A 15204-nucleotide genomic window follows, 5' to 3' on the forward strand; every position below is an offset into this window, starting at 1 on the left:
CTCGCCATACTACGTTGTTTGCTTACAGACTAGAAATCCAGATGCCGTACTGCGTGGCGCAGGCTGTGGAAATATTAACGTTTTCGCCAGATTATGTGTCCCGTAATATTTTCACACCGACAAGGCAGGACGACTAGAGAGGACATTAAGAAAGAAACATTTTTTTTTTTTTCACAACTCAAAAGGCGCGCTGCACTTTTTAAAGCTGATGCAAGGTGCTTGAGAACAAAATGCTACAGGCAAACGTTTAACATTGTAAGATATTGGTCACCGATGGCTGCAACTCAGAGCAACGACTGAACCTATTCTAATAAAGCGTAAATAATTCTCCTCAGTCCCAGATTGACGAGTCACTCACAGAGACCCTAAAGGAGTATTGGGATTTAAAAGCCGCGACTGTTAGGTTAGCATGCAATAGGTTTAGATAAGCAACATGAGGCTGGAAGATTGGTGGAGAAGGGTGATAGAATACATCTGTCAGGGCATGAAGGAAACTTAGGTCACGTGAATTTCTTTTTACAGCTATACCGAGGTGACACCTCCTGTCACCATCTTGATATGGAGGGGCTGCCTCAAGATATATATCTAATTAGCTTTGAGCTACTTTCAGGTGCATGTCAACGTTCATTTTCCTGAATCTTCCCTCACTTTGCAGATTTCCGCAGAACTCCCATTTCACGAACGGAATAAAAGGTTCTTCACTCAGCATATCGAAATAGTGGTGTCACGTGAGGCTACTCATCTTGAGTTTACAGGTTACTGGAGAGTGTACATTCTTTTCTAATCCGGCGTAAGAAAAGAACCGGCTGTGAACTTGATGTCCTGCTTCTCACTGCATCTCTCATTTTCGCTGCGTCGAGTCTGAACGCATCGTCTGGTTTTCTTCGCGATATGAGTTTGCCGTACGCCGCAGAAACTTCCGGAAATATAGAGCGCCGCGGTTGAAAATTGACGTCAAGAAATCAAATCAATTTATATAGTCCCAAAGCAACATACTGGTAATGAAACTGGATAGAGAAAGGTGTATCGGGAGTTATTCATGTCGCTCTACAATTTTCTCATTGAAACTTTTCATCTAATTGTAATATTTTAGAAGTTGATTAATTAAGACTAATTATGTAATTAGGCGGAATGGAAAATATAGTTTGAGTATCTCCGAGCGACGGCAAACAATATTACCTTTGTTCTGTCCAGTTACGTGGCATTTGCATATTTTTAATCTCTGGCCAAACTTAGGTGGGACACCCTGTATGCTTTCCACCGCAGTTTCGTTTTTTCCTCTATTATGCATACCAAAACCCTGTCAAATTACTCATTTTCTATCCCGACGCGTACCCCAGCGACACGTGACCCTCGTGCGGGGACACGGCGACACTCGCACACATGCTGTGGGAGTGTAGAAGCGCTCTTCCCGACTCTGCCTCAGACAAGTGGGAGAAGTCCCTCAGAAGCTCACTACTCGCCGACCAGCAATGGGCCGTCCAGCAGGCCCGCTAAGTGGGCGCCAGGTGCTCCCTGTCGGTCCCTACTTGGGAGACACCCCGCACACGTTAAGCGCGTCCTGCAGAACCATAATAAAGTTTTCTCCGTCCTCTATTATATCCTTAAAACCCAAGACATCGGGCAGGGTAGCTACGTTTTCATTTACATCTGTAATGATGCTGCGACATGCTAACAAAATATGCCCGATGGTTTCTGCGCTAGCTTCACGTACTACGCAGGTGTAGTCGTCATCGGTATGTTTTCCCCTATAACACCGTGTTCTGAAACATTGTGATCTTGCTTAGAACACTAGTGCACCGTCCTTTGATTTAGTGTAAAGCTTCTCTGTTTGGCTTCATTCTTTGATGTTTGGTATATTTCCATCGCTGACTTCTCCGTCGCACCTGTCTAGTATGTTGTTTCTGCATCTCCAAATTTGCCTTTAACCACCTTTGTATTGTACGCCGTTAACGTAATGTTTAGTGGTCAGGTTCATGGTTCCTTTTCTCCACTGTGATTAGACGTTTTTCCTGTGTGCCAAAATACCTTAGCTACCCATCTATTTTCCTTGAAGTTATTTCTCAGCTGTTTTCGAAATATATTTTGCTCTGGCCTTTCGTACTTCGAAGAACTTCCAGCCCATGCTTCCCTGTACTGCCACATTTGTAGTCTTTACGTGGGCACCTAAAGCTAGCCTTCCAAACAGCCCTTTGGTTAGTCTGTGCTCCAGTTCTCACTTTGTATTTTAAACATAACACCAAGTTTCCATATGTAAGTCCTGGAACCGTGACAGGGGCGTAGCCATAGAGAGGGGGGAGGCATAGGAACTTGCCCCCCCCCCCAGAAATTTGACCTGCGGCAACATCCCCTACACCCCCCCCCTCCTTCCCTCCCCACTTCCCCGGTCTCAAGTGCGATTCCTGGCTACGCCACTGCCAATGACTCCTTTCCACACGGCTCGCAATATACCTCATGATTTTGGTGCTCCCATAGCGATCTGTTTGATTATGGCCGCGTTTCTCTTGCCTTTCACATTGTGTACTTGTTCATGTGTTTCATGCGCCACCTTCGCGACATCGTTGCTTCTGGGAGTGACCAAGTTCTCGTAGAAGGTGACTTTAAAACGCTACGCATCACTGTTTGCCTGGTTCGTCTGGGCTTTTACTTGCTTACAGGCAGCTGGACCATGCAGCCCACATCTATTCAGCAGTTCACCTGTCCGATAGCGAAGTGCGCGAATTACTTTTTTTAATTTTTGGGGGGGGAGGGGGGCGAACTAGACATGCTAAGAGTGCAGTATTCCACCATAACCATCAGTCTTCTTTATGTTAACATCAGGACAAACTACAATTATTACTATTTTCTGTATTATTTACCAATGCTAACCAAAAAGTGCGATATCGTGGCGAAAGTTAAGCGTAATCAACCGTAACTGCAAAATCTACTGTTAAATTTGTTAAAATAAAGCACAGGTGATCGTACATGAGCGCATGGCTAAGCGCGTTTTCTGTAGTTGCATCTTATATATTGCATCAGATCAGGTTATAACCAACCCGGATATGGCGACATTTATATATGCACGTCCCTCTGTGAACGCTGTGAGCCGGCGCTCTGTTCCTTCAGGAGGCGCCCGTGTTCTTCGCAATTCCAACTAAGTGGTTTGGCAGCGTCTTCCGCTGTCGAGCGAGAGAGTAAACCTTCTTGGCCTTGTGAGACGCTCTTCTTTGACCTCGTGCATTTTACGCGCTAAAAGTGAATAGAAGAGCATATGACCGGATAATTCCGCGCTCGGTAAGAATAGTTGGCAAAAAAAAAAAAAAATAGAGACAGCTGCACATCAGACTCGGCGGAGAAGTAATTTACCGTTACCATGTGTTCGACAATTATCTAATCACCTCTCTATTTGTCACTCTTTCCACACTAGACGTTATCTGCGGCTTCATTATTAAACGTGAGAGCTGGGCAAAGCACGGAGTGCAGCGATAGTTTCATATGTGTCCTGTCAATAATATAGCAGGGATCGAAGGATGGGCATGGCGTGATATTATCGTAGGAAACTAATACCGAAGAGCTGTTATATACGTGCCCTAAAACATGCTAATTAGACTGCATATATCGATACTAACCTTTCGCGCGCCTCGCAGTTTGTTTTCGGCCACTTGTGTGCGGCAAGTTTGGCCGCATCTTTCAGTTTTGTCAGCTGTACGGGGCTAACGAGTCGAGCGCTCAATTGCAACTTGATACGCACCGAGAAATAGTATTTTTTTCTAGAAACGTATCGCTCTCGTACTCCTCCCCTGAGCATTTCCCTGAGCCACATTTTCCCAGTGCTTATACCGTTCGTTGTGTGATCAAATCCCAGCGGCGGCGGCCGCATGTCGATGGGGTGAAATGTCCCGCACAGTGGGGGCATGTTAAAAATCCCCAGGGGGTCAAAATTAATTCGGAGTCCCCCACTACAGCCTGCCTCATAATCAGATTGTGGGTTTGGCACGTAAAACCCGAGAATGCAATTCACCGTTGTGTGTGACCGCTCCCTGTCTCTCTTTTTATGTTTTGACGTTTTTCTGCATTTGACGAAGCGTTCCAGCGTATTAAACGTCTGCCGGTCGCAAAAATGGATAAATTGTCGATCAGCGCAACGTGTCGTTTTGATGCGAAAGCATCAAATGGTGCACTGAGCGAAAAAGCCGACGTCTGTAGCAGCGAGATGGCACCTAAATTCACATTGGCTGCAACGCCATGTGACTTGCGCGCCTCGACGGAGCAGAGCGGGCGAAAACACCTGCTGCAGGAGCTGGCGTGTCAAGTGTTGCGTGCGGGGAGAGGACATTGCCGCGACGCCACATCACCCTCGCTCTCAGAAGCATGTGTTATCCCCGCATTCTTTGTCCGCGCAAGCTCTCGCCTGCATTCTAAGTGCGCCTCGGTAATCGCTATGAAGAGATTAATATATATAAAAAAATCTATAAATTCAAAAGGGAAAATTAATGTACCAAAAATACAGAATAATCTCGAAAAGGAAAAATGTTGGCGGTAGTAAGTTTCGAACAATTTCGAGTTTCGAACGAGTAGAGAGTTTCGAACGTACGATCGCAAGCTCAGAAGCCGAGTGTCTTACTCACTGGGCTAAACCAGCGCCTCCTAGATAGCACGCCTGTTATTGCGGCTCGAAGTCGAAGACGAGAGGCGGACTCTTGGAGCAGACGAAGAGGAGACGAAAACCTTTATGCAGTATGTACATATAGCAGGTAATAGCATACAGGTAGCGGTGCCTTAAAGCGCATCACACCGACGGGGTGCCTGGTGGCGACTCTCTCTCTAACCACGGGCCGGTTCTGCCTTAAATCCCTTTGGCAGGAACGAGACGAGACCGGTGCTGACGTGAACCGTGTCGCCTTCCTCTTTCGTCGCGGAAGAAGTCCAAGCTACATACCACTGGGGCCGTATTCTGAAACGTTCGCCTTCCGCGAAAGTCACATTCAATAAACCAAGCGACTGCTTACCCGTGACGTCAGCGTGCACTACCAACGCGCGCTCTCGAACGCTCCACATCGCACGAGAGATCGCGCCCGGCGAGTGCAGAGTGGCTCGGGTGTGTTGTTTTCGAGTGTAGTGGCCGCAGTACGGGTTCTGCGCACTGACTACGTTTGGTTACGGCCTCTTTAGGTAAAATAAATTGAATCAGTAAGTGTGAAATGTTTCATTTTATATGAATCAACAAATATCGCCGCTAAACAACGCCTGTAAGACGCCACCAAAAAAGGCTACTATAAACCACCACCTGTCTTATCTCTGCTGCACTCCACCACCAACCGAACGCCAAGAGACGCCAAAAGACATGTTCATTTATTCAATATATGTCAAGAGCACCCATCGACACCATGACGTTAAAATGACGTAGGCCGGAACTACTAGTGGCGCTGTTTATTTTCTGGTTTTGCTAAAATCGCCAATCAGCGCGCGCCGTTGGCGGAGGTGTGGCCAGGGTGATAGTTTCGCGGAAAGCGAACGTTTCAGAATACGGGCCCTGGTCTCCACGGCAAGGGGACAGCAGTTCTGTAGAATTTTAAGGCGTAAGCCTTAATTAAGTGGCTCATGAGTGTCCGCGCGCAGTCCGTGGTGGACGCAGGAAAGCGGTGATCACTGGCGAGGGGAGCAAGGAGAGGAGGCGCCATGCCAGTAGCGCTGTGCGAGTGGGCGCATGGGAGAGCACGGACATGCGCGTGGGGGTGCGCGCACATCGGCGACAAACTTTGCAGCTGCGATTGCATCCTATGCTCGCGGCCACGGCGGCGTCCGTTCGAACTTCTCAGAACAGTTCAGACAACAGCAACAGAGGCAGTCCTAGATAGGCTTTCGCCTATCGCAGTTTAGCTCAGCAAAGTGCCCATAGATTTTGAAGGCTGTCAGTGGATTCGTCAAGGTGCTCTGTGCCCCCGAACTCTTCAGTTCAACCCACGGAATGGGCTGGCAGTTTTGAGGAGTTTGCAGGTTGTCACAAGAACGAGGGGTGGGAAAGGGGGGAGCGCCCGTTGCCTCGATGAAGGCACGCAGTGTGGCACAGCAAGCACTGTGCATTATGCTTTATGACATCATGCTACTTGGACCGAAATTTCCATTGCCAAGCCTGGCGTGAGGTAAGCGGTGACGCCAAAGTCACCGCGGCTTGCTCGGGAGCGTCCCCATTAGATTCTATGGCAGATTATTTTTCCAATCCAATCGCGCTGGGTAGCATGACGTCACGGATCGAAGTGCTCCTGCCTTGTGCTATCTAGAGGCGTTGGCCAAGCGTCTCGACGTGCTCGCTTGCCCACGAGGAGATAACTGGAAGGACCGCTCAGCGGCGTTCGTTTGGACAATAATGCTCTCGCATTCACAACTCATAAGAAGTGCTTAGGTGTCCTCGGATTTTTTCTGTCTTCATTGTGTCCGTGTTCATACATCAGGTAGATACATATTCAGGTTCCCGCCTGAATATGAATGACCAACTAGCCGATACTTTCACATTAATGGTCTCTTTCGCAGTTGCGTTAGAACAGACGGTAGTTTCTCATTCGAAATGTTTCTTTGTTACATTGTAAGTTAACAAAAACAATCTGATTTATTCCACTAACAAGTCAGTCGGCCTATCGAAAGAGTCGTGCAGCTACAGCGTCTATTAGACACGATGGTACCAGCATCGTTTGTAAGGCAATGCGTACGCAGTGTTTTCTATAGCATATAATTTCAGTTAACGTTTTCGCACTGTGTAACAAAAATACACTACGGAAAACTGTTAAGTAGAACAGCAATGCGTTTCACAGCAGATTCTAAGTTCGTACTTCTCGAAAGTGGTGCTATAACACAATGTTCGAGCAAAACGCTATGCCTATGAGTGCCACCTAACTGCATTCTGCAATTACTAGTTCCCCCTAAAGACATTGTGTAAAAGGTACTAAAATTTTGTTAATTGATAATGATATTGGTGACTATATGTATTATATCGCGAGCGCTATTTATACTTTCTAATTTTTTCCAAAGATGTTTGTGGTGTACGTGCCTGCGTGCGGCGCGTGTGTGTGGGTGGCGCTATATTATCGCTGCTTTAGTAGTTTGCCGTTCCTGGGCATTTTAAGTAAGCCACCGTGATTGATTGACTTATTATTAATACTAGAACGAAATAAATTGCAGGTTATATTACAGGTGGAACTTCGTCAATTTGAGATGCGTCTTAGCAGCGGGTGACGTGGCCTTATCGCCTTCTATCTTGTGTCCTGGTTTTTGGCAACCGTATATCCTTACTGAGCATGGCTTGAATTGCGGGGTTTTACGTTCCGAAACCACGATTTGATTATGAGGCACGCCATAGGGGGGAACTGCGGATGAATTTTGACTACCAGGGTGTCTTTAACGTGCCCCCAACGCACGGGACATGGACATTTTTTTGCATTTCGCCTCCATGGAAAGGCGGCCGGGGTTTTATCCCGCGACTCGGTGCTTAGCAGAGCAGCACCGTAGCCGCTAAGCCACCGCGGCGTTTTGAGCAGAAAGCTTTAGCTCGGGGGTTCTTATCTAAATACGCGGAAAAGCAGAAATCGTCTTTCTGGGCAACCACTGCACCAAATTTGATGAGCTAGGTTTGTTGCATTTAAAAGAAAAAGTTAAAATCTAGTGAGTGTTGGTAGCGAAATTACGATTTATGCCGTCAATTTCTTTATAACAATTGTTCAAAATCGCATATTTTCAGAAAACAGCTCTATGAAATTTACAAATCTTTAACTCAGCTAGAAGAAGCGATATCACGTTTCTGTAGAATGTATCTTACATCTAAAGCGGACGAAATTGGTGTATTATATATGGCCACTTATATATGAGTAGGACTTTTGCAAAACCGTTGCAAACAATGTAACAAATTCACACAAGATGTAAATTGATAAGTCAAATTTGTCCGCTTTGGATGCAGTTTACAGAACTGCGATATCTATTCTTAGCGCAGAGCTACGAATTCGCAAACTTCGTGCTTCCAGTTTTTTCAGTCTTACCTATTTTCGAACGTTCTTTTAAAAAATTCGGACTCTAAACGAAAATTCCGCTTCCTACAGTCACTAGAAATTAACATTCTCTCTCAAGTTCAATAAATTTATTAAAATTGGCCCAGTGGTTATCTAAGAAAAACGTTTCTGCGTTTTACATGTATTTGAATAGACGGAATCGGAGTTGGGACCGAGCTAAAGCTTCCTCTTCAGTTCTATTTGCATTTCGAAGGTTATCGAAGCAGCTTCTGTCCTCACGCATACGTTTGCGGTCTATACACCGTCTTGGTTTAGTGGGGACGTGCTGCGTCAACGACTATGATCAGATATTGAGCAGTCTAGCCACTGAAACGCAGTGTCTCCTTGTTTTGGCAAATGATGTGACCTAACATTTCCTGTTGCCTGTTGCTGGTAATGGTAACGAAGCGAACGGGTGAATAACGCCCGCGCAAAAAAAAAAAAGAAATATATAAGAAACCCCTCAGTTGAAAGGGCGATCTCGGTTTCGAAAGTCTGTTCTTACGCCATTTTAATTTTTTTTTCTTTATTGAATAGTGTCGCATGAAAATTATCGGCACTTACAAGATTTATAGGCAATTTTCAGTCGTCACGCTGCAATTTTGGAGCTTAGTTTTATGGCTGTTGTCGTTATCGCTTTATCTTTATTATGCAGGCTAAACCATGAGCGGACGGGCAGTGGCCAAAGTCAGGTGTAAAGCCTATCAGTAGCCAGACGAACCTAGTCTTCGGCCGTTTATTCCTTGTGAGGAACGAGTGTATCCTAAGGTCGTCGCGATCGGAACATCGTCCAGCGACGCTCGGAGCTATGTGTGTTTAGCCCTATCGTCGCCTTTCGTTGCACTCGCCCCGAGCAGCGCCACTGATTCAGCACTTTCTGCTCAGCATTCGGCTGGCGCGTGCCTGAAACAATGGTCCGGAGCGAGCGTCCGAGCGAAACGTCGCCACTTCTGCCCAAGTCTCCTGGCATTCAGCACGACTCGCCTCCACGCAGCCATGGATCACCAAATGCTGTGCAGCTCAAGAAGAAGCTCGGTCTTGCCAATGGCGTGTCGATGATCGTTGGCACGATTGTCGGGGCCGGCATTTTCGTGTCGCCTGCTGGCGTTGTCCGTTATGCCGGATCCGTGGGCATGTCTTTGGTCGTGTGGGTACTTTCGGGCGCTGCCTGTTTCATTGGGGCACTATGTTACACTGAACTGGGCACCATGATTCCAAAGTCAGGAGGAGACTACGCTTACATCTCGGCTGCATTTGGGCCTTTCGCCGCGTTTCTTCAACTCTGGACGAATCTCGTAATAGTGCAGCCGGCTGGAAATGCTATCGTGGCGCTCACGTTTGCGAACTACCTGCTACGACCGTTCTACAATGACGTGGAATGCATCCCGCCTCCCTTGGCTCTCAGGCTCTTAGCGGCCATTGTCTTATGTAAGCACAACGTAGGTTTTAGATCAACAGCTACGCCGTCACTCGTAGTGACTTATTTTTGCAACTAGGTTGCAGAATCCGTGGATCTTTCTCGATTTACTCTAACATGCATAAGTTATTCTGCTCACGGTATGTCAAGTTTCTTCTTTGATTCACAGTGAATCTCGCCGGAAGCTGGCGTATTATCGCGCTCATTTTCTCGCTAAGCATAATATTACGGCCTGCGGTGCGTCGCGATTCAATAAATTGATTTGGTAGTGTCCGCGGTGTACGAAAAGAGGGAAGCAGTTACGTACCATTGTGCTGTGTCGACTGTCATGGCGTGCGCCGTTCACTGCCGATGCCCCTGCTCGGTGCTCGCATGTCCGTGAGTAACGCGATAACACGCACTTTGATGCACGAAGGCCCTCTGATGAGGCGCGCGAGCACAGCCTCGGTCTGCATATTTCTCCTCGTGGATTTACTGTACACCCTCGCAATTTTTTAACAATATCATGCGAGTGTCGACCGCAAGGCGTGTCAACGGCTTTGTAGCGGCGAGGGCTGCAGGATTGGCAACTTTATGTGCGGTCGTGCAAGACGAATTCTAGTTCGAATGTATACTGCAGCGCTGTTCGCTTTAGAGTTGCACCTCACCGCTACAGGGCCACTGACATGCCGTGCGGTCGGCGCTCGCGCGATATTGTTAAAAAATTGCAAGGGTGTACATGTTAGGAGACTGGTAACGTCACCTTGTTCCCTCGCATAGCTTTTAAGTACAGGCGTGGAGCAATGGTATGGTTTATTGCATCGTTTTCGGCACGAGAACATTTGTTACACGTCGGCATTATTATGTAAATGTGTACTCGCCCTGAATTATCGTTGTGCCTTCCTAAGCAGCATATGTATTCTGATTTAAGCATGTTTGACAATAGCATTGTCATTCACCCCCCCCCCCCCCCCCATTTTTTCCTTCTTGTTTATAGGTTTACTTACCTTTATCAACTGCTACAATGTCAAGTGGGCAACATTTGTTCAAGACTCCCTCATGTTTGCTAAGGTCATCGCTTTGGTCATCATCATTATTGCAGGCTTTGTGCACCTTGGTCAAGGTAAGTTCACTTTTCTTCTTTTAAACTCGTGCGCAATTATGTTCGGTGTAATGGACTGTCTACTCTTTCTTCAAGGATCTTCCATATTATAGCACACCCGAAAGCGTACCACTCGAAGTGCCTAAACATGCAGTGGTTTCTATGGAAATTGAGTAGAGAAATTTAAAACAATTTTTCGATCTGTGTAGTCTCTTTAAGGGGACTGACAACTGGCCAGAATGTGTTGTGAGATGTGGAAGGAAATAAAATGATCCCCATTTGTAGTGATAGAATCCATCATGCTGTTTGCGATTTAAGTAAGAATTATAATTTTAAATTGGCAAAGAAAGTCTCAAAAACAAGTAACTGGTGAGACCTGGTGGTGAAATCTTGGTACTTCGGATGTATTCTATGAGATTACTGTATGTAAGTCTACTGTTATTAAGTACATCATAATTATTGCTTGAAATTGCAGTTGTTATATCATTAGACACTCGCGCATTATTCTATGCTTTGGAAATCAAAACACATGCACGGCTATGGCAATACGCTGAACTCCATATCACATGTAAAGGCATTGTTTCGTTTTGATCCAATTAGCTTCATTTTGACTGGTTAAATACCAAAGCAATTGGACAGGAAACCACGAAAACACGTAGTTATCATCGTATAAACAATTTGACAATTCAGAAAACATGAATGGCAGGAACATAAACTTCATAAACAAAATCATACTTTGTTACAGCACGACCACACTTGTCGTCTGCCTCCAGCAAATGCCAGCGTAGAATTGCTATTGCGCTCATCTATCACTGTCTTCAGCATGCTTCCAGTGAATGACTACATCCTCACTGCAGATCGAAAAATTCTGATAAAAATGTTCCACGGCGTTTTCCACATTAGCATTTCATGATTAGACACTCTGACTGGTAAGCTTTTCATTGCACTTAAAAAAAATAAAAAAATATGGATACCATGAAAATTGGTTGTGAGTCCCTTTAAATGTGTGTACTGATGCCGACAACACTGATACTAGATGTGAGAGCAATCTCGGAGGCCACGCGTCAATGCACCACTCCATTCACCCTAACACCGTTCATTTGCACTAGGCGGTGTCATTTTTCAACACGCACTAGCTGGAAACAAGAAAGTACTCTCTCACATAAATAAAAGCAAACAGAAGCATGTAAAATACAATTTCAGACAATACAATATTGTATCTAAGCGAAATAACTTCCTGCATGGCTTTTTGGTTACGTGACGATACGCGAATTGGTTACACTGTTTCACCATCGAGCGATGCCACATGTTGTCCTTGCACCACTCTTGGAGCCATATTAAAAATATATTTCCTTGTTTATGGGATAAAAGCATGCTCATTTCCATCAATATGACACATAATCTTCTCATTCCCACCACAATCCAGATACATCTTCTCAGAGGTAGACAGCCCCTTTAGAGAAAGAATGAATGAGTGAGTGAGTAAAGGAACATTTATTTGGTCCAGCAAAATGCGATAAAACGCGCACCCGGCTAATCCCATGATGGGACTGACAGATCTAGTCTGCCAGCCCGATCGTGGGCGCGCTGGACGGCCAGGAAGGAAGACTGAAGTCATTCTACAATGTGCCTCTTCCAGAACACACTTGCTAAGAACAGAGCAAGTGAGTGTATTTTGGCGACTATTATTATCAAAGAGAAGTATCGCAAGGCTCCTTTGATAAAGAGCAAGTTAAGCACACAACAAACTTCTGCAGCAAGAGCAGCCCAGTATGCTTATGGGTTGTTTGAAAACAATGTCTGGGGAGGTTTTGGAAGTTTTGGCGTATGCGCGCACACACACACAGTGAAGAGAAGGACACGCACATGAAAAGTCTTGTTTGCCTATGTGTAATTGGCTGGTGGACCAGGCTTTGTCAGAGTGATCCAAAATACAGGGTGTTTCAGCAAACACTTTCAACATTCTTTAAGAATTGCCTGTGGCAGATAGCACAATTCTAGTCCATGAGCCAGTCTACTCTAACTTCCTTATGACACATTGTGCAATTTACAAATTCTAGTGGGTGAGACTGCAAGGCATATCCACTTGAAAAGTGTTGTGTGGATGGCGCCATTTACAAGATATGTGCCGTCAAGCTTGCAGCAAAAATGCACTGTTGTTCCACTTACTTTCTCAACATGCATTGAAGCACTAAAGTAACTAGAACACCAATCCATTCCTCCACAGTTTGAGAATTATTATGTTGAAATAAGTGTCATCCTGAGAATCCATTCTAAGTGGATCTGCCTTGTGGACTCCCTGGCTAAAATTTATAAATTGCAATGTGTGTTATAAGGTAATTAGCTAAAAACTTAGTGATGCAACTGGCAATTGCTAAAAATTTTTGAAAGTGTTCACTGACACACCTGGTATATACATAAATAAATAAATAAATATATATATATATATATATATATATATATATAATTCTTTTACAACCCCCTCCCCCCCTGCCTCCCCTTATTTGTGAGTCACTGTTGTTGGAGCTTCTGTAATGCTCACATAGGAGATATCCGCATTTGTTGACCCACCCTGGTTGCTAGTGGCTATGGTGTTGGTTGGGCTGCTAAGCACGAGGTTGCAGGATCAAATTCCGGCCACGGCGGCCACATTTCGATGGGGGTGAAATGCGAAAACACCCATGTGCTTAGATTTAGGTGCACGTTAAAGAACCCCAGATGGTCCAAATTTCCGGAGTCCCCCACTACGGTGTGCCTCATATTCAGAAAGTGGTTTTGGCACAAAAAAACACACTTTTTTTAAATCCGAATTTATCGTATACGTTGTATATTTGGTAAATGCTGAAGTTTATGCTGAGTAGTGGCTTTACATGTGCCCTTTATATAAACCCTTATGTTTAGCTCCTTAAAGGTGTTATTATTATTATTATTGTTGTTGTTGTTGTTGTTATTATTATTACATAATTTCTAGTGTCCTACTTACTAGCGTTCTCTAAATATTTGTCTAGTACCATTTAAAACGATTTGCTTTCATTGTGTCAAGCACGTTTATTTTTGGTGTTTTGAACTGTGAATGAGTTTCTAACTGCTGGCGCTAATGTAGCTGTACAATGTATTTGTCAAACATGCATGTTTTTTTCTTGTGAGATAGACCAGCCACTTTAGCCTAGCGGCTACGATGTTGCGCTGTTGAGCTCACTCGAGGCCGCAGATTCGATCTTGGCCGCTTGATGGAGGCGAACTTTAAAAGTGCTCGTAACTGTGCATTGAGTGCGCATTAGATAACCACATGTGGTCAAAATAATCTGGAGCCCTCACTACGGCGTGCTTCATAATCAGATCATGGATTTGCCACATCAGGCCGCAGAGCTTAATTATATAGGTGTGGGATTGGTGTCTTCTTTGTCGTACATGTTCCTTTCTTTGTTTCCTTTCTTTTCTTTCCTTTTTTTGTGCAGCTTTTATTTTAATCAAGCCACAAACATGTGTAGTTATTGATGGCAACCTTTGCAGTATAGTACTTTCATGAAGCTCTGCATATTGTTAGTTCTTCCAAAAATGTAGTTTATCAAACTATTTTGACAGGATCAAAGTCATGTGATCTGTACCTGTGCTGTCCTCTCGAATGGAATGGAATAGCTGGCCCATTGTGCTGTTCAGGAGTAACAGATGGCAGGTGGGCAGTGCCAAGTATGAGGCAGTGCCATTGGTGTTTCTTGCGAAGTGTTGCCACATGCTGAAATGCTTGTGCTGACCTCTTTGTCATTAATCTTAAATTTACTTCATTCTTCAACAGCTTTTGGTGGTACTTGTTTTGCATTTATAGGTGCATTGGTTTATTATCATTTTCTTTACACTAGCATTTACTTCCTATTTTTCGTGTGTTTCAGGTAACATAGGAAACCTCCGGAACATGTTTGAAGGGACAACTACGGATCCTGGGCTCATTTGCTTGTCATTTTATTCTGGTCTCTTTTCCTACGCAGGATGGTAAGCTGAAAAAATCATCTACGCATCCAAATGCATGCACATTCATAGCATTGAATTCAAGATATCTGTTGCCATGTGGTTTGGAGTAAAGCAAATTTTGTTTGTGTGTTTGATGTTAAAGCTGTTTTCACAAACTGCAAAATCCAATCTGTAAGGGAAGCTAATTGGTTCTTGTTAATAAACACTGTTGTGCTATTGTTTTATGCCCTAAAAGAGCACTGACACAAACATTTTGTATCTTGTCTTTTCTGTTGTAATAAGTAGCCAATGACCCAGTTATTACAACATGAAACCTTGTTTGCTTCAGCACATGATGGTTAATTATTTCATCCCTTCTTTATTGCGACTAGCCCAACTTTCGATGTCAGAGCCATGAAAGGGAACAGTAGATTTGTAAACGCAGCTAGTCACATGATTGCACAAAACTGTGACGCGAACAATGACGTGCAAGATTCGTTGTCGCTAGTTGTTTTCTTTTTTTTCATCTTTGTGCGCACGTACTGCGCCATGTCGTCTCTGTCCTCGTTGTTGTCCTTGGTTTGTGGTCTAGCAGTGACAATTTTCTGCTGATAGGAGTCGTCGCCATACTAGGCATGGCCGATAACTTTTTGGCATAGACATCTTCAAGCTAACTGCCTTTCCCACATGGCAACCCTGCTGGAATGACTGCTTTGCTTTTAGCAGCTGCAGATAGGCTTCAA

General features: G+C 44.8%; 1 protein-coding gene across 2 annotated transcripts in view; it reads left to right on the plus strand.

Moving 5' to 3' along the window:
• mnd (L-type amino acid transporter minidiscs) overlaps window positions 1-15204 on the plus strand; it is a 136887-nt gene that overhangs the window by 57997 nt on the left and 63686 nt on the right. Inside the window, exons 1-3 of one of the 2 annotated variants that reach the window (XM_075703392.1) lie at window positions 8732-9443; window positions 10409-10534; window positions 14404-14503. In XM_075703392.1, the coding sequence (XP_075559507.1) occupies window positions 8927-9443; window positions 10409-10534; window positions 14404-14503 (743 nt within the window). In that variant the 5' untranslated portion in view covers window positions 8732-8926. Of the gene's footprint in view, window positions 1-8731; window positions 9444-10408; window positions 10535-14403; window positions 14504-15204 lie in introns of those variants that run through there. The other variant, XM_075703398.1, reaches the window with a different exon arrangement.

The sequence above is a fragment of the Dermacentor variabilis genome, chromosome 1 (assembly GCF_050947875.1).
Source record: "Dermacentor variabilis isolate Ectoservices chromosome 1, ASM5094787v1, whole genome shotgun sequence".
Classification (NCBI taxonomy): domain Eukaryota; kingdom Metazoa; phylum Arthropoda; class Arachnida; order Ixodida; family Ixodidae; genus Dermacentor; species Dermacentor variabilis.